Below are 24,752 nucleotides of genomic sequence, written 5' to 3'. Positions count from 1 at the left end.
GCATGACTGTGTTTATTTCCTTCTCTGTAAAATGGATGGCAATAGTACTAAACATCTCATGGATTGCTGAGAACTAAACAGGATAATGTATGTAAAGCACTTAAGTCCAGTGCCTGGCACATGGTGGTCTTTTCAAGTAAAACTTTATATAAAATGCTGTCCAAAAAAAATAAATAAAATAAAATAAAATAAAATAAAATGTTGTCAAAGTCATTTAAAAATCACCAGAATGTCTTTATGAAGACAGCAATTATATGGAGCATCTACACAAAAATAGAAAGCATACGTTATCAACAGTGGTTTTTGCAATACTGGGCTTCCCCGGTGGCTCAGAGGTTAAAGCATCTGCCTGTAATGTGGGCGACCTGGGTTTGATCCCTGGGTCGGAAAGATCCCCTGGAGAGGAAATGGCAACCCACTCCAGTATTCTTGCCTAGAGAATCCCATGGGCGGAGGAGCCTGGTGGGCTACAGTCCACAGGGTCGCAGAGTTGGACACGACTGAGCGATTTCACTTTCACTTTGCAATATTTCATTGTCTTCAGTGCATGACTTTAAACACTGAATTTTAGAAATTTGAATCAGTGGACACAGAACTTTACTGTGAAAAATATTAATAGGGCATGTGGATCAATAAACAAAGTTCAGTGTTCCCGGAGAGAAATGATGAGGGTTTGATTCTTGAGAGAGAACAGTTTCACAGCAATGAAAACGACCACTTTACTGAGCAGTTAACCCTGTACCAACTACTCACTCAGAGTGGAGGAGGAGGAAGGGCAGGGAGAGAAGGGAGAATGAGAGAGTAGATAAGAGAAGGGAGGGGGAGGGCAAAAAGGAAAGTTGTTTAGTGCTCGCTAACATGGACTGAGTGCAGGCACTGTGCACAAATCGCTTCATTTAACCTCACAACTCTATGAAACAGGTATTGGAAAAAGTCTTTAGAGAAGTTAAACTTATCCAGGACCAAGTTGTAACAATTTTTAATTGGCCAAAAAGAAATGAAACCTAGTTCTTAGTCTTAATAACTACTTAGATTAAGTTATTATTAGGGGGAAAAACTGTTTAGGTAAGGATGAAGGTCTGGAATCTAAATGACACAGTAGAGATAAGTGTCAATTTGAGTGGAGCAGGCGGGGAATAAAAATAATTCTTTGCTTTTTGCATTTCTGAAGGCATTATCCAAGACACTCTAAATATATATATATGTATATATATACAAAGACCTTTAGATTACACTAAATAAATTTTGCATCACAAAGGAATTGACTGGTAAAGGTCAAGAGCAACACTTAAAAGATTAGGTAACATTCTCAATCCTTTTACTTAATTCTAATTTCTGGGAATGTAAAATGAAACATGGACGATAAAAACACTTTCTTTTCAGTCAAGGGGATTTTTAAATTTGGTAATTTTAGAAAGATCCATGTTTGCCTCAATTTGGTAAAATAAAGCTTACCAATGGGAATTAGCTTTAACCAATGTTTTCTTAAATTCATACACCAAAGGAAACCTTTCAGGACCCAGCAGCCTGTTTTAGTCATGGCATATTCACTTTCAGAGAGATGCAGAATTTGGAGGGTGATATTGCCAAGCCAGTGCTTTCTTCTTCTCGATACACACCTGATTAAAGGCTACAGGATCAAAGAGCAAACCACTTACAGCAAAGTACTGCAGACCCAAAAGCTCATCTGTGAATGGAATCACTTAAAACTATTTTAAAGGGTCATCACAAAGAGAGTGCTTATTTTTAGAAATGCATTTTCTTTTCATACAAAGAAAAATGTTGGCCATTTCCCTTATGTTTATAACAACATTCCAATTTAATCTTCAGTTTAAAAATTCTTTAATTATTGCACAACTGTGTTTTGTTGATTGCACAACACCCATGTCTCTGTTCTACGTGTGTGTGTGTGTGTGTGTGTGTGTGTGTGTTTAGATTCCTTTACTTTATGGTAATGTATGTTAAAGCTAAGATCTACAATTTTTATTCCACTGAGGAAAGCTTTAAACATGAAGGATAGGGGGGAAAAGTCTGATAGAAAATATTCTGTTATAGAAACCATTATATTTTTACTAATTTATTATTTATTACTTACCCAAATATTTTTCTGGTAACAGCAGTGAAGCTGGAAAAGAGCATGGTATTATATGTATTTGTCCCAAAAGTTTATCCTTAACTCCACATCCGTGTTCTTCACCACTTAATGTCAGTGACTTTATGTCATGTACATATATTGAAGGACTTCAAGTACAAGTAACCTATACATGTTGGAATTATTCTTAGGGTGATGATTAGAATCTTGTACAGAAAAAGGCCTTCCGATCTAAATTTTCTTTCTTAGTTATCATGATTATCACTGAAAAATCTGCAAGAACACATGCCAAAACACAACTGCATGTTTTTTTTGTCCAGTCATACATAAGAACCTAGCACAATTATTCTTGAATTAAAACCAAAAGCAAGTTCATAAGAGTTATGCTCTTTTAAATACTGAAACTCCATCTACTATTCAGAAATTCAGTGAGTTGTATTTACTTCATTTTTGTTTACGGTGCAATTAAAAGTTGAAAGACAAAAAAAAAATGTAAGTAAGTTATATGAAACACTGCATAAAACTTTATTCCTTTGTCTTTGGCATTTTTATTTTGAGCAAATATATTGTTCTAATGTAGTACAACTTTAAAGTTTTTTCTTTCATTGTTTTATATAATTTAAGAGTGAACTTTTAAAAATAAGCAAACAAAAAACAAAAGAAGTTTGTCTACTCCTAGAAGACAGAACCCAAAAAACACTGGGTAAATTAAAACACACACACACACACATACACACATTAGTTCTGCTTCTCTACAATTTAGTCATTATAGTAGAATATAAGTTTCAAACACACAAAACCTCGAGTCTCCTGGTACATCTTAGGTTACCATCTCTTATTCCACTGGCATTCCTATGTCAGGGCAGAGTGTTCTTAGGATAATTTAGCTGAAAAAAGAGGAAAAAAGCTACAGTTCTTCCTTGTTGTCTATTCAAACATCCAGAGATGCCAAAGGGAATTCTCTCATTTTTTTCTTTAGATGCTCCAAAAGGAAGAAAATCATTTCAACATTTTTTAAACTTTGATGAATGATGAACTTAAATTTCATTCTGTTACTTAGTAAAAGAATGTAGCATCTCACAACAGAAATTCCGTCAGTATGGGACTTCCTTAAAAAGAAAACAAATAATAAACTATATAGTCAACTGTTCTTCCCAGAGTTCCTTAAGTCACTATGATTAGACAAGAAATGGCTGCCAGGTGATCAAACGGTAAACCTGAAAACTAATGGCCAAGTTACAATACAAAGCTGTTTTGAGACTCACTTGAAATGGTGTAACTCATTAAAAGTGAATGTTAACTAAAAGTGGAAAATAAAGCAAATACGAGACATTATTATTGGCTGTCAGTGAAACCTCATTTGAGTCCTACAGATCTTCAGAGAACAAGCCCCAAGTTCCAAGACAAGGGAGTTATGTCTAGACAACAAAGAATGATCTCTAATTATGTCATCTATTCGATACATGAGACAGGGTGCTCAAGGCTGGTGCACTGGGATGACCCTGAGGGATGGGATGGGGAGGGAGGTGGGAGGCAGTTCAGGATGGGGAATACATGAACATGCATGGCTGAGTCATGTCAATGTATGGCAAAAACCACTACAATATTGTAAAGTAATTAGCCTCCAATTAAAATAAATAAATAAATTTTTTAAAAAAATAAAAAAATTATGGGCTTCCCATGTGATACTAGTGGTAAAGAAGTCACCTGCCAATACAGGAGATGTAAGAGACGTAAGTTTGATCCCTGAGTTGGGAAGATCCTCAGGAGCAGGGTGTGGCAACCCACTCCAGTATTCTTGCCTGTAGAATCCCATGGACAGAAGAGCCTGGTGGGCTAGTCCATAGGACTGCAAAAAGTCAGACTCAACTGAAGTGACTTAGCACAGCACATTAAAACATCTATTGAAACATACAGATCACTTAGAATTCTGGATGGCTATTCACACATTCTGCCCAGTATTTAGTAGGCCTGATTATATTAACCCACCAGCAGAAAATTTAATTTTTAAGTAAGAATGATAAGTTTCAATACTTGTCACAGCTTTTAAAGTTCTGTCCCTATTAATGTAGTAGCGTACCGTAAGTATGCTACTTACGGCAGCATATATGGTGCCAATGTACTGACCTTTCGATATACAAAGATAAACTTCTAAGTTGCCACTAGGAGATTCATGATTTGCTTTGTTTTTAAAAGTTGTAATAATTTTAAGCAGATCTACGTGACCCTTTTCTGGTCTTCTCGCATCCAATGGCATACACTTAGGGAACACTGGCAAAGGTTCAAGGTGCAAGTCTCTGGCTAGGAGTAGAGAAACACTGATTGACTTCTGCACAGATGACCAACAGCTCCATTCTAATTGGCAAAGTGAACAGACATAACTAATCAGTGCATCCTCTCTATGCAGATTATTTGTCTTTAAAATAAAGACATACTCCCTAAGTTGAGGAAACCAGAGGAAATCACTTGAATAAACAAATAGGTAGTGGAGGAAATATCTACTAAGTATCTACTATTTAGGGAGTATCTACTGTTTAGTGAGTACAAAGATGAACAAATTATGGTTACCAGGCTTAAAAGGGAATGTAGAGGTTAAGAAAAACAACATATCTACAAATAAATGCAATCGAATACTGTTTTACTCCCTCAGAAGAGCACCACATTTCAAGCCCTGATCAAGTAAGACTATCTTTCTGCAATCCATTTGTTTTTTTCCATGCTATTGTGCACACAAGTCGTCCTCTGGTCCTCAAACAGCTGCTATCTAACACTGATGCACATGGAATCTTAGAAGTATACTTTCAAGTCATCAGACTTATGCATACACAGACATATACTTCATTTATTTAGCTGGAATTGTGCCTAAGCACCCATGCTGCTTCCCAGTTCAAAATGTCAGCTTCTCCATTGTCCTCACAATACTTAAAAACAAAATTAATCAATCTGGCATTGTTCTACCAGTCTCATTAGGCTAAATGGAAGTCAGCATGAGAGTCACAGTTTTAGAACCAAAATAGGAGATGCTTAATGTTATTTCTTGCAGATTCAAATAGTCAAACAGTTTATTAAATACTGGAGATGAAAAATTAACAAAACTTAACAGTGTTTGTGCTACCTCTCCAGTAAGTTAACACTTTTCCAGAGGATGGTTTGATCTCTGAGAGAAATAAAATGTGTGGGAGTAAATTATTTGCATGGAAAATACATAAAACAATTTAACAGCAGGCTCCTTCTGAGAGTCTAATTAAAGACTCATTGGAAGTTTTAAACATTTCCCTCTAGCCCTGACCTTGTTTCCTTCTCTTCCTGATGGTCTTTACTGCTCAGGATTTTACCACCGACGTCTAAGGCTGAGGCAAACCTGATTTAGGGCTTCCACTGCTCCTGTATTAGCAGTGGTACTAAAATCAAGGGTTTACTTTCCAAGTGACCTCTTCAAGATGCATGAGGATCTGTGAGGATAGCTGTTCTCTCTTCCTTTGTCCACACATCCAACTGGAAAACAAAATATTGGTTAGATATGGAGATCAACAGTAGGCTGACAAACAGAATTCCAAGTTCAGAATATTGTCATTTTAGAAGGCAATAGTTTTATACGCTGTTTAGCTGTGAAGTACAAAGGAAGGAAAATATCTGAGATCATTAGAATATCTGCTTCTATCTTTGCTTCTACCAAGAAAGAGCCAAGACCAAGAGAGTTTTGAAACTTCTCATAAATTGCAGTATTGTGTAGATTTTAACAAGTTTTCCAGTGACCTTAACCATTAAAAAAAAAAGGATACTGTGACACTTCACCAGTCTATTTTCAGTTTCAAATACAACAGTACCTAACAAACTGTATTACATTTGTGTCTGTGTATCAGACATCAACTGTAAACTCATGGAAAGAAGTGCTGGGGAACTCTTTGTAAGCTTTTGAAAAGGTACATTTATCAAACTCTCTCCCTCCAAGTCCACAATTTTTCCTCTACCATTCTGAACAACATTTATTCATTCATTCAATAGTTTGTGCGTGTTAAGTTGCTTCAGTTATGTCTGACTCTTTGCGACCCTATGGACTGTAGCCCGCCAGGCTCCTCTGCCCATGGGATTCTCAAGGAAAGAATACTGGAGTGGGCTGCCATGTGCTCCGCCACAGGCTCTTCCCAACTCGAGACTGAACCCACCTCTTTTACGTCTCCTGCATTGGCGGGTTCTTTACCACTAACACCACCTGCAAAGTCTATTCAATAGTTAATTAAGGGCCTAATACAAGCCAGGCATTAGGAATTTGGCAAAGAATAAGACAAATATTATCCATAAACAAATGAAACTGATAGTCTAGGGCAAATATTAACCAATTAATTATAAAATTATTAACGTAAGTTGGGTTCAGTTCAGTCGCTCAGTCATGTCTGACTCTGTGACTCCACAGACTACAGCATGTCAGGCTTCCCTGTCTATCACCAACTCCGGAGCTTGCTCAAACTCACGTCCATTGAGTTGGTGATGCCATCTAACCATCTTGTCCTCTGTCATCCCCTTCTCCTCCTGCCTTCAATCTCTCCCACCGTCAGTTTTTTTCTAGTGAGTCAGTTCTTCTCATTGGGTGGCCAAAGCTTCCATTTCAGCATCAGTCCTTTCAATGAATATTCAGAACTGACTTCCTTTAGGATGGACTGGTTTGTTCTTGCAGTTCAAGGGACTCTCAAGAATCTTCTCCAGCACCATAGTTCAAAAGCATCAATTCTTCGACATTCAGCTTTATGATCAAACACTCACATCCATATGTGACTACTGGAAAAACCATAGCTTTGACTAGACCGACCTCTGTGGGCAAAGTAATGCCTCTGCTTTTTAATATGCTGTCCATGTTGGTCATAACTTTTCTTCCAAGGAATAAGCGTCTTTTAATTTCATGGCTGCAGTCAACATCTACAGTAATTTTGGAGGCCGAGCCCAAGAAAATAAAGTCACTGTTTTCATTGTTTCCCCATCTATTTGCCATGAATTGATGAGACCAGATGTCATGATCTTAATTTTCTGAGAGTTTTAATACAGCTTTTTCACTCTCCTCTTTCACTTTCATCAAGAGGCTCTTTAGTTCCCCTTTGCTTTCTGCCACAAGGGTGGAGTCAGCTGCATATCTGAGGTTATTCATATTTCTCTCTGCAATCTTTATTCCAGCTTGTGCTTCATCCAGCCCAGCATTTCACATGATGTCCTCTGCATATAAGTTAAATAAACAGGGTGACAGTACACAGCCTTGATGTACTCCTTTTCCAATTTGGAACCAGTCTGTCATTCCATGTCTGGTTCTAACTGTTGCTTCTTGACCTGCACACAGATTTCTCAAGAGGCAAGTAAGGTGGTCTGGTATTCCCATCTCTGCGAATTTTCCAGTTTGTTGTAATCCACAGAGTCAAAGGCTTTCGTGAAGTGGATGTTTTTCTGGAATTTTCTTGCTTTTTCTATGATTCAATGGATGTTGGCAATTTGATCTCTGGTTCTTCTGCCTTTTCTAAATCCAGCTTGAACATCTGGAAGTTCTCGGTTCATGTATGATTGAAGCCCAACTTGGAGAATTTTGAGCATAAGTAATACAAATGAGATAAAACTGTAATAGAAGAATCTAGCCTAGTTTAGGGGTAAAAGAAATTTTCCTTTCGTAAGGAAATGTCAAGTTTTCTTTGGTAACTGAGTTGAGTTCTGGAGAAAAAAATAAACTAAAAGTACATGCGTGCTTCTGGAAAGAGGGAGACAGGAGAAAAAATTTATTCCCAGGTAGGGAACAGCATTACAAACATTAAAGCACAAGGAGGACTCTTGCTCTTTAGAGAAGTATTTTTCAAATGTGAATTGATACCAATTAGATTATGAATACGAACAGAATAGAAAAAGAGATCACCACATATTGAAAGGGTGGGTATTGTTTTATAAACTTTTGCATCAAATATGTTTTTATAGTATTGGGTTATAATGTAATGTTTCTCTTATTCTTCAGTAGCCAAAATAGCTGGAAGTTACTGCTCTGAAGGGCAGAGAAGGTCAGTGTGGCTTGAGACTGGTATACAAGGATGATGCAGCAGGCAGATATTAGATAATGACAGTCAAGGATTCAGTCTTTAGGCTAACAATGAGGAGCCACTGAAGAATTTTAACCAGGGAGGAAAAACAATCAGATTTTTTTTTTGTCATTCTGCTAACTTTATTCTTTATACACAGTTTGGGTAAAGTAAGACCCAAACAAGGCTTCCACTGGCCCCCATCCCCACTCCACTTTTGAGGCTTTAAAAAGTGACTAATAGTTGATACTAGTAATGATTTCCAAGATTGCAGAATTTCCATAGTAGAACAAAGCTGTGCATTTGGTTTCTGAAAGAAAATAAGAGACCCTCTTAAGAGGTGACCACAGGAGAAAGATGATGAGTGCAAGGGGCCAGGGGGATCTGTTGTCCTAGTTCACACCAACCTAGGAAGGTTCCCCCACCTGCAACATGAAGCAGCCTGTAACTCCCACACAGTCACAATGTACTTAAAATGAGACTCAGAAAAATATGGAATGCTTCAGGAATTTGTATGTCATCCTTGCACAGGGGCCATGCTAATCTTCTCTGTATCGTTCCAATTTTAGTATATGCGCTGCCAAAGCGAGGACAAAACAATCAGATTTAAATTCTAAAAGACTACTCTCGTATGGAAAATAGCTGGGAATGGTGGGAGGGAAAACGTCAATACTTACAGGGAGAGTAATTCAGAAGCTACTGTACTCATCAAACAATGGATGCCAGCATGGCTAAGAGTAGTGGCAGGGAAGTAGATTCAAAACACGAAATACAAAATGAATGAAAATCATTGAAATAAAAAGCTGAATGGATGTGTAACAGCAAATCAAAAATAGCTGAAGAGATCATTAATGAATCAGAAGACAAATCTGAAGAAATTACCCCAAATCTAATGCAGCACAGACACGGAGATAAAAAATATGGAAGGTAGGGAGGTTTATCTGGTGTGAGAACTCAAAACCTGAGGAACTGAAAAAAAGAGAAATATCCAGAGTTACTTTTCCAGGACTAATGCAAGACAAAATCCATTTTTAGAATCAGAAGGCCCAATAAATACTGTCAATATAAGTAAAATTCACTTAGCCACAGTGTTGTAAAACTGAGGAACACCAATGGAAAAGAAATGCTAAAAGCAATTCGAGGAAAAAAGTCTAATCACAAAATAGAATGAACAAGGGAATGGATATGACTGTACCAAAGCATGTCTGAATTTATGGAGTTACAATGAAAAAGACAGACGACACAAATAACAAGTGAAAAGCAAGATGACTTCAGCAGCAGCTTTCTTCATGACACTAAGGTCAAAATTACATGTTAAGGACTTCCAAATGGTCCAGTGGAAAAGAATACACCTGCAAATGCAGGGGACATGGGTTCAATCCCTGGTCTGAAAGATTCCACATGCCCTGAGGCAACAAAGCCTGTGCACCACAACTACTGAGCCCACATGCTAGAGCCTGAACTGCAACTACTAAAGCCTGCACGTCCTAGAGCCCACGCCCCACAAGAGAAACCACCCTCCGCAAGTAGAAAAAGCCTGTATGCAGTGCAAGCTTAAGGCCCCACATGGTTATTAAAATTTCTAGGGTGAATTTCTCAAAATTCTCCAAGCCAGGCTTCAGCAACACATGAATCGTGAACTTCCAGATATTCAAGCTGGTATTAGAAAAGGCAGAGGAACCAGAGATCAAATTGCCAACATCTGCTGGATCATCGAAAAAGCAAGAGTTCCAGAAAAACATCTATTTCTGCTTCTGTGTGGATCAAAATATACTGTGGAAAATTCTGAGAGATGGGAATACCAGATCACCTGACCTGCCTCTTGAGAAACCTATATACAGGTCAGGAAGCAACAGTTAGAACTGGACATGGAACAACAGACTGGTTCCAAATAGGAAAAGGAGTACATCAAGGCTGTATATTATCACCCTGCTTATTCAACTTCTATGCAGAGTACATCATGAGAAACACTGGGCTGGAAGAAACACAAGCTGGAATCAAGATTGCTGGGAGAAACATCAATAACCTCAGACATGGAGATGACACCATCCTTATGGCAGAAAGTGAAGAGGAACTAAAAAGCCTCTTGATGAAAGTGAAAGTGGGGAGCGAAAAAGTTGGCTTAAAACTCAACATTCAGAAAACGAAGATCATGGCATCTGGTCCCATCACTTCATGGGAAACAGATGGGGAAAGAGTGTAAACAGTGGCAGACTTTATTTTTTTGGGCTCCAAAATCACTGCAAATGGTGACTGAAGCCATGAAATTAAAAGACACTTACTCCTTGGAAGGAAAGTTATGACCAATCTAGATAGCATATGAAAAAGCAGAGACTTTACTTTGCCAACAAAGGTCCATCTAGTCAAGGCTATGGTTTTTCCAGTAGTCATGTATGGATGTGAGAGTTGGACTGTGAAGAAAGCTGAGTGCTGAAGAATTGATGCTTTTGAACTGTGGTGTTGGAGAAGACTCTTGAGAGTCCCTTGGACTGCAAGGAGATCCAACCAGTCCATTCTGAAGGAGATCAGCTCTGGGATTTCTTTGGAAGGAATGATGCTAAAGCTGTAATTCCAGTACTTTGGCCACCTCATGCGAAGAGTTGACTCATTGGAAAAGACTCTGATGCTGGGAGGGATTGGGGGCAGGAGGAGAAGGGGACGACAGAGCATTGATGGCTGGATGGCATCACTGACTCAATGGATGTGAGTCTGAGTGAACTCCGGGAGTTGGTGATGGACAGGGAAGCCTGGAGTACTGCGATTCATGGGGTCGCAAAGAGTCGGACACAACTGAGTGACTGAACTGAACTGAAGAAGGCAAGAAATGGAGGTGAAAAAAGCCAAAGTGGAACATATAGAAAGTTTTATAGTAAGATGGTAGAAAGAAACTCATATAAGAGGAAATGGATTTAACATTTCAGTTAGACACATGACTATCAGCCTAGTTTCATAAATTCCAGGTAAGAAGCTGGAAACACCCCATGTCCAACAACAGTTGACTGAATTAGTTATCGTATGGTCAGACCAGAGAATACTATAAAGCAGTGAAAAAGAATGGACTATAGATGAATTTATCCATTTAACATGGGTAAGTTTCAGTGCTGACAATGCAACCCATAGAATACAAATCATTTCAATTAAATATACATCAAAAATATGAAGAAAAGAAATAGGTTTTTTTGTAGGGATATACAAAGAAATAACACAAAGTCATGGTAATGGTTACTTCTTAGGGACAAGGAGGAAAATACAATCAGTGAGGGGCTCACAAGCTCTTCAAAGTTAAGAGAACCACTCAATTTCTCAAGCCAAGTATTGGTAGGAGATATTAGTTAATGGGTATAGGTTTTATTTTTCTTTAAACTGGAGATGTTAAATACAGTCTTTTGTATATTTCATATTTTAACAAGCAAACATGTTTATGAACATAAATAAAGTTTTAAAAAAGATACACAAGAAACTATTTAAGTTTCTGTGACGTGTTCCCAGTGCCTGTAAAAGCTGCTGACACAAAGAAGTACCTATTGTAGAATGGAAAAAAATAAAGAGCACAAAAATATTAATTAGTACATCATTTGAGGTCAACATCTTACTAGGACAGTTTACCTGTTATCAAAACCTAACGTTAAATCCAGAACCAAGTAATTTGCTTTTATACATGCTTCAAATATACATTTCATCAATAAATACATTTTGGTAATATGCAAATATGATCATTAGCTATATAGTTTTTTTCTGACTGATACTGGTAATCCATAGTGACATCATTATTTGAAAAATAAAGTAGTAAAATATGAATATTAGCTTTAGGCAAAGGCAAATCGGAAGTGGTCAAACAGGAGATGGCAAGAGTGAACATCAACATTCTAGGAATCAGTGAACTAAGATGGACTAGGATGGGTGAATTTAACTCAGATGACCATTATATCTCCTACTGCAGGCAGGAATCCCTTAGAAGAAACAGTCAACAAGACTCCGAAATGCAGTACTTGGATACAGTCTCAAAAACGACAGAATGATCTCTGTTCGTTTCCAAGGCAAACCACTCAGTATCACGGTAATCCAAGTCTATGCCCCGACCAATAATGCTGAAGAAGCTCAAGTTGAACGGTTCTATGAAGACCTACAATACCTTCTGGAACTAACACCCAAAAAAGATGTCCTTTTCATTATAGGAGACTGGAATGCAAAAGTAGGAAGTCAAGAAACACCTGGAGTAATAGGCAAATTTGGCCTTGGAATACAGAATGAAGCAGGGCAAAGGCTAATAGAATTCTGTGAAAAGAATGCACTGGTCATAGCAAACACCCGCTTCCAACACCACAAGAGAAGACTCTACACATGGACATCACCAGATGGTCAACACCAAAATCAGACTGATCATGTTCTTTGCAGCCAAAGATGGAGAAGCTCTATACAGTCAGCAAAAACAAGACTGGGAACTGACTATGGCTCAGATCATGAACTCCCTACTGCCAAATTCAGACTTAAATTGAAGAAAAGTAGGGAAAACCACTAGACCATTCAGGTATGACCTAAATCAAATCCCTTATGACTATACAGTGGAAGTGAGAAATAGATTTAAGGGACTGATCTGATAGACAGAGTGCCTGATGAACTATGCACGGAGGTTCATGACATTGTACAGGACAGGAATCAAGACCATCCCCAAGAAAAACAAATAGAAAAAGCAAAATGGCTGGCTGAGGCGGCCTTATAAATAGCCATGAAAAAGCAAAAAGCAAAGGAGAAAAGGAAAGATATACCCATTTGAATGCAGAGTTCCAAAGAATAGCAAGGAGAGGTAAGAAAGCCTTCCTCAGGAATCAATGCAAAGAAATGAGGAAAACAAGAGAATGGGAAAGACTAGAGATCTCTTCAAGAAAATTAGAGATACCAAGGGAACATTTCATGCAAAGATGGGCTCGATAAAGGACAGAAATGGTATGGACCTAACAGAAGCAGAAGATATTAAGAGGTGGCGAGAATACATAGAACTATACAAAAAAGATCTTCATGACCCAGATAATCACGATGGTGTGATCACTCACCTAGAGCCAGACATCCTGGAATGCAAAGTCAAGTGGGCCTTAGAAAGCATCACTACGAACAAAGCTAGTGGAGGTGACGGCTGAATTCCAGCTGAGCTATTTCAAATCCTGAAAGATGATGCTGTGAAAGTGCTGCACTCAATATGCCAGCAAATTCGGAAAACTCAGCAGTGGCCACAGGACTGGAAAAGGTCAGTTTTCATTCCAATTCCAAAGAAAGGCAATGCCAAAGAATGCTCAAACTACCACACAACTGCACTCATCTCACACACTAGTAATGTGATGCTTACCATTCTCCAAGCCAGGCTTCAGCAATACATGAACCATGAACTTCCAGATGTTCAAGCTGGTTTTAGAAAAGGCAGAAGAACCAGAGATCAAATTGCCAATATCTCCTGGATCACTGAAAAAGCAAGAGTTTCAGAAAAAACATCTATTTCTGCTTTATTGACTATGCCGAAGTCTTTTGACTGTGTGGATCACGATAAACTGTGGAAATTTCTGAAAGAGATGGGAATACCAGACCACCTGACCCACCTCTTGAGAAACCTGTATGCAGGTCAGGAAGCAACATTTAGAAATGTACATGGAACAACAGATTGGTTCCAAATAGGAAAAGGAGTACATCAAGGCTGCATATTGTCACCCTGCTTATTTAACTTATATGCAGAGTACATCATGAGAAACGCTGGGCTGGAAGAACAAGCTGGAATGAAGATTGGCGGGATAAGTATCAATAACCTCAGATATGCAGATGACACCACCCTTATGGCAGGAAGTGAAGAGGAGCTAAAAAGCCTCTTGATGAAAGTGAAAGAGGAGAGTGAAAAAGCTGGCTTAAAACTCAACATTTAGAAATCTAAGATCATGGCATCTCCTCCCATCACTTCATAGCAAATAGATGGGTATACAGTGTCAGGCTTTTATTTTTCTGTGCTCCAAAATCACTGCAGATGGTGACTGAAGCCATGAAATTAAAAGATGCTTTCCTTGGAAGAAAAGTTATGACTATCCTAGACAGCATATAAAAAAGCAGAGACATTAGTTTGTCCACAAAGGTCCGTCTGGTCAAGGCTATGGTTTTTCCAGTAGTCATGTATGGATGTGAGAGTTGGACTATAAAGCTGAGCACCAAAGAATCGATGGTTTTGCACTGTGGTGTTGGAGAAGACTCTTGAGAGTTCCTTGGACTGCAAGGAGATCCAACTAGTCCATCCTAAAGGAGATCAGTCCCAGGTGTTCATCGGAAGGACTGATGTTGAAGCTGAAACTCCAATACTTAGGCCACCTGATGTGGAGAGCTGATGTGGTGTTCATTTGAAAAGACCCTGATGCTGGGAAAGATTGAGGGCAGGAGGAGAAGGGGACGACAGAGGATGATATGGTTGGATGGCATCACCGACTGGATGGACATGGGTTTGGGTGGACTCTGGGAGTTGGTGATGGACAAGGAGGCCTGGCATGCTGCAGTTCATAGGGTCGCAAAGAGTCAGACACGACTAAGTGACTAAATTGAACTGAATTGAACTTTATATAGTATATAATCTTGAAAGAACATTTAAATATAAAAAAAATCAAATAGTCATTAAAGTTTTATATATTCCAATAGGTCCTTTTGGGAACCAAATAGTATCAAATGATTATATTGGTTAAAAAATACACCCTCTGCTCTCATTTCAAGATAATGAGATGGTTTTGTGAATCAAGATCCTCGTTTACAACCTACTAAACATATATCCTCTAACCCTATGTAAACTTAGTCTGGAAGAATTTATAAAGCAATAATGATGTAAGGAGAGATAGTGTGATATAACTGAAAAAGTCTGTTTTCAATTCCATGCTTTTAACATTTACTAGGTATGACCTTGAGTAAACCATCTGTGTATGTTTCCTCATCAACAATATATAAATATTAACACCAAATTTTCAGTGCTTCCAGGCATGAGTGAGGCAGTCAAATGTTTGATTCCTTTTTCTTCCCTTTGGGTTATTTACACATATAGGTGTTAAAAATCCCTGACAAATTCTCTTTCCTCCCTACAGTTTTTATTGGTCCACTATGACAAATGAAGTAACTGCCAGACTTGCTTTTAATTGCTAGTGATATAATCACCTAGAAATCTTTGCTATTAACACCTTGGTTGAACAACTGACTTAAAAAGTGAGTGTTAATGATGTTTTCAGAACATTTTGCCCTCGGGTCACTGGTGAAGATGGAAACAAAGGCATCTTAACACCCTTTCCATTTCAATATAGCCTGACTAACACATGCAATTTTATATAACTATTGCTCCATTTATTACAGATCAGTACTTTTGATCCAAGGAATTAGCTCCTACATGAGGTAATGAGGGTCTACTTCTATCTAGTTACTGATATGCCACCTTTTGGTATTTTCTTTATGAACCTTGATCATTTTGTACTATAAGCGGTCCTCTAAACTTGGCATTCTCACAACATTGGTTATAGATGAGTCAAAAATTAGCATTTGGCTTACCCTCTTTGGGAATCTTCCCCTCTAGTTTCAGCACCTTTGCATTATAGTTTAGAAGAACCAATACCACAAACCAGAGATCTGAACACAACACAAGCACAAGATCTGACCTGTATTCTCCAAACTTAACTGTGTGTTAATGGTGGCCTGATGAGGTGTCAAATAAAAGAAAAATATGCATGTATCTTTTATCTTTGTACCATTTGTTGAGACCAGTTAATAGATATTTCTGTTATGTGACTGGGCTTTAGTTCAACAAAGTGGAAAATCAAACCACTTGTAGGTAAAGGAGACTAATGGGGACTGTATATACTTCTTGAATATTTAACTGTTTAATATTCTGTGTGTTTAACTCTGTGTATGTGCACACACACACGTACATCATATTCAATAAGGTATTTACAAAATTCAGCTTACACTCCTATTTAAGTCTCTGTAGTAGCCTACTGAGTGACTAAAGAGCCACTTTAACTAAGGCATTAAGAAGTGGTAGCCTTATTTGCTAATAGCCCCTATTGGAGACAATCAAACTATTCTAAAAGAGGTACAGGTCAAACAATGTGGTACATTAATATCATGGAATACAACTTAGAAATAAAAAGAAACAAACCACAGACATACATGATGACTTGAACAGATCTCAAGGGGATTCTGAGTAGAAAAAGCTAACCTCAAAAAAAGTCATATATGTTGCTATAACGTTCTCATAATGACAAGATTATATCTCCACTGTGGCTCAGATGGTAAAGAATCTGCCTTTAATGTGGGAGACCCGGGTTCCAACCCTGGGTCAGGAAAATCTCCTGGAGAAAGGAATGGCTATCCATTCCAGTATTCTTTCCTGGAGAATTCCATGGACAGAGGAGCCTGGCAGGCTACAGTCCATGGGGTCACAAAGAGTGGGACACGACTGAGTGACTAACACTTTCATATAACAAAACTACAGATAAAGAGAACAGATTAGTGGCTGTCAGGTGTTAAGAGCTGGTTGGAGTAGGCATGACTTCAAAGGGGTAGCATAAGGAGAACTTCCTGATGATGATGAGAGCTCTGTATCTTGACTGTAGAGATGGAACACAAAAAGTGATAAAATGGCACACAGAGTTATTCATACCACTGTACCAATATCAATACCCCAGTTTGAGATTGGATTATAGTAACATACAAGGGAAAAATTGGGAAAAACTATATTTAGGTTGCATGAGACCTCTCTCTGCTATTTTTGCAACTTACTGGAAAACTATTGATATAATTATTCCAAAATGAAAAGTTAAAAAAAAAAATCACACACTTACATACACAAAGAAATAAAATGAAGTGGTCAATTTTATTCAAATTCTCCAAAATTATACTAAATATGTTGTTTCTAAAAGGTTTCACCTTTATATAATGGTTTTATTATTTCACCTTTCTTTTAAAGGTTTTTCAATTTTTCTGTACAGTTCTTCAGTAGAAGCCAGAGTCCTGAGCTGCCCAGTTAGGAGCCTAAAATACACAAAAAGAAATCAACAGGATGAAAAGAAATAATTTCTGAAAAGCCAACTTTGAAAAAAAGTGACACTAGTATTTTTTAGCCACACTTCTGCCAATCTATTCTCCACGACTTTAACAACTTCCTCAATTACCAAATGTAAGGTGTTTCCGAACAACACAACAAAATACCATCTGATATAGTTTTTGACCAATTAAAAGTATAACAATGACAATATCACCAATATTATAACCCCAAACAATACAACTTGACCCTTCAGCATACAGAAATAACAACTACACGTTAGTTATTTTTCAGGCTCAGTTAATTCTACACTTGGATGGAATAGGAAAGGACAATAAAGTTTAAAACTGAAGGACTATGCTAAGGACACAAATCTGTTAAAAACTTCAATCAGATGAGATCCTTGAACGCAGCTTGACTGTTTTCTAAAAACTTTCTACCCTCCAGATATAAGTAATCATAATGCCTGAAAAGTATTAGGGGTAGTTTGGAATCCCAAAATTTCAAGGCTATTCAAATTCCTTTAATATCTAATATGCAGGATTTCTACCCAAAGTGGAAATCTATTTTTCTGACACTTAAATATGAGTATCAGATAAAGTCAAATTTTGTAAAATCAACACTAACATAATAAGATCAACATTGTTGCAGAAGTAGTTCTTTAAAGGAACACAAATTTCAAGTACTTGAAAGAGAGATAACACATGTAACTTATCATCTGCCAGTATCAAAATGATGTGTTGAAAACACTAAGGAAATGACATAATGAAGGCACACAGGAAGGGTAAAAGAAAAAAAACCCACTTGTAATAAAACTAGGAACACATAATTTAATTTTTGTTTCCTAACTAATGCACAAAAATCTAAGAAAAATCTTTTCAGTTTAGTAATTCTTAAATAAAATTACCCCCAAATACAAAACCAGACACAACCAAAATTAATTTGTTCTCAAATGATACCCATGTAACAATTATATTATTTATTGCCAAATTTGAGACAACAGAAGATGTGTGGTTCTTACCTCTGACCTACTATTCTGATTAAGTTTCTTCTCAATATTCATGGCCAACATCTGGCTTCTAAATGAAAGGCTTTTGGTCTTTTCAATCACTTGCTGATAGGGTGAGACTGCATTGTTACCCATAACCACATGACCCTAAAATGAGAGAGAAAAATTGGTCCTATAACGTTAACAATCGAGTTTCTTAAGTTGTAAGTATGACATCACAACCTACATGTATGTTGCAAATATTTTTATGCACAGAACAGATGACAATATTCATCCAACAACAAAAAAACAGGAAATTGCTGCTGCCTTCAAAAAAACTATTATACATTAAAACAAAAATTCTAGAATAAATGTCCCAACAAAAACTTCCTCCCAAAATATAAAATAATCAGCAACTGATATCTAGTACATAGCACAGACAACACTCACTAATTTAGAATCAATCTTGGCATCCAGCCTTGCATTTCTAATCAAATTTACAATCCACCTTTCAGCTTCTTCTGGAGTCATGTTCAGTTTATCTGCCAACATGCTAATGGAAAAGAAAAAAGAAATAAAATGACATTAACTGAGTTAAAAACTTAGTTTTATATACACAGTCTCTGACCTATACTCTATATGGAAACTTTTAAGTACTTATGGGTCATCTTCTCTTAAATATTATGACTCTTAAAATTGCATTGTTCGTGTTTGTGCTATTTTCTTGAGCTGTTCACAATCTAGCTCATTTCACCTAACAGATTTAAGGCTTTTGAAGGGAGGGCCCCATATTCTGTATTTACACAAATCCTTCTAACTTCCATAAAAGTATCTTACTTAGTAGTGCTCCACTACTAATGATCTAAGGGAGAAAAATGTTGTACAATGTGTAATGATTACAGACATTAAACCCATTACAAGGAGCATCAGAAATTAAGAATAATAAAATGCAGCACATAACTAAAATTCAGGGCTGCTGAATTTCATTTTCTTCTGCACTAAGGACACTCCCTTGAACTGTACACTATAGATACCTAAATGGCCACTGAGTTTAAGTAAAAAGAGACATACATACAGAGAAAACACGAACGGAGGAGAGGGGGAAGGAGAAAGATGACAGACACCAAGACCCTGATTTAAAGTCTTTGATGTCATCAACCAATTTGCATTTTCTAATTAATGATCAGAGGCCTCTTGAAAAAGAGGCCACTGCAGGGCTTAACTTCTCAGGATTAACACAAACACAAGCCTTCATAGCAGGTAAGTCAGTCAGTCAAATGATGAAAGAGTATCTATGTATGCATGTATAATATTTAAAAGGATGGTATACATATACGCATATACAGGTGAAGTGAAGTTGCTCAGTTGTGCCCGACTCTTTGAGACCCCGTGGACTGTAGCCTACCAGGCTCCTCCCTCCATGGGATTCTCCAGGCAAGAGTACTGGAGTGGGTTGCCATTTCCTTCTCCAGGGGATCCTCCCGACCCAGGGATCGAACCCAGGTCTCCCACATTCCAGGCAGACGCTTTAACCTCTGAGCCACCAGGGAAGCCCTAAATACAGGTGTTTGGACACAAATATTAACTCTCCTCTTTTACTTGTCTTCAATGAAGATATTATACACTTGCAGTTCTTCTAATATTATCACTACTTTAACGAAAAAAAAAAAAAAAGAATATAAAAATTCCTAATCTGATAGCACTCCCAATTTTAAAGTATAAATTTTTAATACATTGGAAATCATATAGCTATGTAATTGTAGAAGTCTTAATCCAAAAGTAATCAATCAAGTTAACAAAAATACCTTTATGGGAATAATATAATCGGTGCTATTTCTATTTCATGTTTACTGACAAAGAGAAGGATCTCGTTCCAAATATAAAAAGTTAGGCTATCATTAAAGTTACTGGTAAATCAATGAAGGCAATCATTTAAAATTTATCCCTAAAATAAGCTTGAAGTTAAAAAAACATCATGATGATGAGTATGAGCCAACTCGACCATAAAACTCCTTGGATTTACGTGTCAAGTTCTGTTCTCTTTTTATGATCAATTTTGCCTTAAGTACATATTCTCAGCAAACAAAGAACAATTAGCCCATGACTACTACTTCAATTTCATGATCAGGTTTCATTTTATTCTCTTTATCATTATTCTCTAAGCAAACCCTATTTTATTTATGTTACTAAAAATAGGGAAGTGTGTCATTTTACTGAAACAACAAGGCATTTTTTTGACTAGGAAAAATTCCTGCAGCTGGTGTTTCCTATGGCTTCTCAATAAACTCCGTGTTTTTACTACTGGTACTTAACTTATTTTAGAAATGGGTACATTTCATTTTCTTCTGTACTGCTAAAATAAGCTATTGCCTAATACTTTGAGCTGAAGCTGCTACTCTAAAGGTAAAGAACATATTTTCCAAAACATTATTTTATCAACTCCTGTAACAATTTCTCTTTTGTATGTCTCCTCCATTTCCCCAAAATACAACTCTTTAAAGTGAAGCCAAGACCATTTTACTCTGAAAAGCACAAATGAAACAATCTGTACGAAATATATTAAAATTTCAATCTTCAAGATCTCCATACACTGCTTTTAAAAAACAGATATGTTATTCCTAGTAGCTACTAAGTGGGTATAGTCAGTTTTTAAAAGATTTTTAAAACTATAAATAAAAGCTCTTTATGGAGGCTGTTTACATAATTAAAATTATAATGAAACATTCAGGATTACTGTATTGGATATTATAGAGTGACTAAGAACTCAAGCAGAGTAACCAAGGCCTTATAGTTGCATAATGTCTGCTGTGCTTAGTCACTCAGTTGTATCTGATTCTTTTCGACTCCATGGACTGTAGCCCGCCAGCAGTGGGTAGCCATTCCCTTCTCAAGATCTTCCTGATCCAGGGACCAAACCCAGGTCTCCTGCATTGCAGGCAGATTCTTTACCATCTGAGCCATTGAGAAGTCCTATCAGTTATCTCTTTAACCACTGACTCTAATCAAACTTCCCTACCAAACTACTTTCATCTTGAAAGACTCTCCTCTCCACCAAACAGACTAAACCTCACTGTTCATTAACTATGACATGTTTTAAACCACTTCAGGGTCTTTGCAAATGTTGTGCCTTTTGTTTCAAAGGCTAATACACCTTTTTCTTCACTTAGTGATGTGTTACATGGGTATCAGAGACAACAGTACCCTCACTGGCCTTCCAAGACACTTCTCCCAACCATTATGTATCAGTTTGATATTTTCACGATTCTCTGTTTTTTTGCAGAGCATTCATAGTCTCTGGTAGCTTAGATGGTGCAGAATCCACGTCCAACGCAGGAGACCTGGGTTTGATCCCTGGGTGGGGAATATCCCTTGGAGAAGGGAATGGCTACATACTTCAGTATTCTTGCCTGGAGGATCCCATGGTCCGAGGAGCCTGGCAGGATACAGTCCATGGGGTTGCAAGAGTTGCACACAACTGAGCAGCTAACACTTTCACTTTCATAGAGCTGTAGTTGTGTACCAGTGTATCTGCTTTCATGATAGACTGACCATGTAACCCAAGAGCATGCACCACAGCTTCCCTGTTCATGTCTATATATCCAGCAATTAGCATGATGCCCAGTAGAGAGGAGGCAATTAATAAAAACTTACTGTCTGATTCCTACCCTAGTTACTACCCCAGTGCAGGCTTTGTGACTGTTTCATAATATTCTAACTAATCTGCCTCTTGAGTCTCACCTTATTATTTTACATAGTTGCCAGCTTAGTCCTAAATTCCTTTCAAAAATATGAGCCCTTCTACCAAAACAATAAAATTCAAACTTCCAAGTTTCATGGTTCTCTACAATTTAGCTACAATTAAACTTTTCAGTCTTCTTCCTCATGAATACCACAGCCCACCCAAACCAAACCAATTCTTTTCCTTTCCTGTTACTTATTCAACAAAACATGAATTGTGTTAGATGCTTGTGACAACATACAGTCTGTCTTCCACTTTAATAAAAGTTTAAAGGTGGGGTTGGGGAGTAGGGGACAAGTACCTAATCCTCCAAATATATAAACTATTTTAAGTATAAGAAGGAAAAAGAGGAAGGAGCTATGTGAGTGTAAAAGGGTTTAACCAGTTCTAGTTTGGAGGTTTGGGGATAATTTATGAATGGAAATATTTAATGTCAAGTTATAAAACAAAAGAAAGACAATTTTATTCTGTATAACTCTACTTAGAATTTTCTATTCCTCTTCTTTCTTTACATACATATTCTAAGTCTTCTACTCCGTCATGGCTGGAGCAATCTGACAACATGCATCAAGACCCACAAACGTGCCTGGTCTGACTCATAATCCCACTTTTGAGGACTTACTGTTTTGCAATATGCTTGTTGAACCTCTACTTATTAAATCAAGTCAAAGAAAAATCTGAAATAAGGTCTGAGAAGTATTAGTAAATTATTGATACCTTCTCAGCTTATCTAGGCTACCAACACTTTAAGAATAAGAGAATGTGGCAAAAATCCATTTTAAGTAACAGGAAAATATACACAGTAAAAGAAATTAAATAACAGAGGGAAGTTCTCTAACTCCACAATTCTCTTACATTTTGCTGATTTTATGAAAAAAAAAAGTAAAGATTTAAAAATAAAAAATAAGTATCTTATTAAAGCTTGAAGAAACAAAAACTTGCCTTTAGCTATCCTACACCATGCTTACTTTGTGTTATTTATAAGAATTCAGTTTATCAATTAAAAGACAAACTATATCAAAAGGCAGAATTTCTGGGGAAAAAAAAATCCCAATTCAATCTAAGTTTTAAACTCAAAAATAACTTCCAGATTATTCAGGTAACATTAAAATCTCAACCGTATCTGCAGGCAGCTTAAAGAAGATATTTTAGGTTTAAAAACTTATATTTAAGACATGGCATGATTTAAAACTCTGAGAAGAGAACATAGGTGAAATATTTCCTAACGTAAACCATACTGTTTTCTTAGGTCAGTTTCCCAAGGCAATAAATATTAAAGTAAACAAATGGAACATAATCAAACACAAGCTTTTGCATAGTAAAAGAAACTAAACAAAAAGCCAACCTATTGACTGTGAAAAATACCTGCATATGATGTGACTGACAAAGACTTAATTTCCAAAATATACAAACAGCTCATGTAACTAAATAAGAACAACAAAAAAACCTAATTAAAAAAACGGGCAGAAAACCTAAACAGACATTTCTCCGAACACATACAGATAGCTAATAACTGCTAATTATTAGAGAAATGCAAGTTAAAATTACAATGACCACCAGTCAGAATGGCGACCATTAAAAGTCTACAAACAAATAATGGAGATGGTGTGGAGAAAAGGAACCCTCCTACACTGTTGATGGGAATGTAAATTGGTGCAACCACTACAGTATGGAAGTTGCTCAAAACAACAGAGCTGCCATATGACCCAGCAATACCACTCCTGAAGATACAGCCAGAAAAAACCGTAATTCAAAAAGATGCACGCACCCTTATGTTCACAGCAGCACTATTCCCAACAGCCAAGACATGGAAACAACCTAAATGTCCACTGACAGATGAACAGATAAAGACGTGGTATATACACACAAGAGAATACTATTCAGCCATAAAGAAGATGGTGAAATGATGCCATCTGCTGCAACATGGATGGACCTAGAGATATACTAAGTGAATTAAGTTAGAAACACAAATACCATATGATTTAGCTTACATGTGGAATCTAAAATATGACACAAATGAACTTATCTATGAAACAGACTCAGACATAGAAAACAGACTTGTGGCTGCCAAAAAGGAGGGGAGCTGGGGGAGGAATGGACTGGGAATATGGGATTAGCAGATGCAAACTGTTAACTACAGAATGGATAACCAACAAGGTCCTATGAAAAAACAGCACAGGGAACTACATTCAGTGTCCCATAATAACCCATAAAGGAAAGGAAGATGAAAAGGAATATATATATATATATATATGTTGAATTTGTTACAATTTTATATATATATAAATGAATCACTTTGCTGTATAGAAATTAACACGTTATGAATCAACTATACTTCAATAAAATAACACTGGAGTGGGTTGCCATTCCCTTCTCCAGGGGATCCTACCCACCCAGGAATTGAACCCAGGTCTCCTGCGTTGGAGATGGATTCTTTACCAACTGAGCTATCAGGGAAGCCCATATATAAATGAATCACTTTGCTGCACAGCAGAAATTAACACATTATAAATCAATTATACTTCAATAAAATAAAGATACATTACATATTTTGTCTAAATTCCTTATTCACACCTTTTAGTTGAAAAGCTCTCCTGCTCAAGTGACACAAGATACTGAACGTTTTTTTTTTTTAGTGTGGATCATTTTTTTTTAAGTTTTGACTTTGTTACAATATTGCTTCCTTTTTTATGTTTTGGTTTTTTGGCCCCAAGGGACGTGGGATTTTTAGCTCCCCAACTAGGGATCAAATTTGCACTCCCTGCACTGGAAGGTGAAGTTTTAACCACTGGACTGCCAGGGAAGTCCTTGAATATGTTAAGTAACACATAAAACCCCAGATGCATGCT

General features: G+C 37.1%; 1 protein-coding gene and 1 non-coding gene across 3 annotated transcripts in view; both read right to left on the bottom strand.

Moving 5' to 3' along the window:
- Nucleotides 1-8,622: 8,622 nt before the first annotated feature.
- LOC138088829 (U6 spliceosomal RNA) lies at nucleotides 8,623-8,725 on the bottom strand. The gene has a single exon (XR_011145738.1). It is a non-coding gene; the product is annotated as a U6 spliceosomal RNA (small nuclear RNA).
- An 8,281-nt stretch (nucleotides 8,726-17,006) lies between these two features.
- Nucleotides 17,007-24,752, bottom strand: part of EIF3E (eukaryotic translation initiation factor 3 subunit E) — a 47,485-nt gene continuing 39,739 nt past the window's right edge. The window contains exons 11-13 of one of the 2 annotated variants that reach the window (XM_068983371.1): nucleotides 18,615-18,717; nucleotides 18,198-18,332; nucleotides 17,007-17,166 (exon numbers count right to left, since the gene is read on the bottom strand). In XM_068983371.1, the coding sequence (XP_068839472.1) occupies nucleotides 17,128-17,166; nucleotides 18,198-18,332; nucleotides 18,615-18,717 (277 nt within the window). In that variant the 3' untranslated portion in view covers nucleotides 17,007-17,127. The remainder of the gene's footprint in view (nucleotides 17,167-18,197; nucleotides 18,333-18,614; nucleotides 18,718-24,752) is intronic. The other variant, XM_068983372.1, reaches the window with a different exon arrangement.

Source organism: Capricornis sumatraensis, chromosome 11 (genome assembly GCF_032405125.1).
Source record: "Capricornis sumatraensis isolate serow.1 chromosome 11, serow.2, whole genome shotgun sequence".
NCBI lineage: Eukaryota > Metazoa > Chordata > Mammalia > Artiodactyla > Bovidae > Capricornis > Capricornis sumatraensis.
The sequence above is the reverse complement of the archived record's forward strand: the minus strand, read 5'-3'. Positions and strand labels throughout refer to the sequence as shown.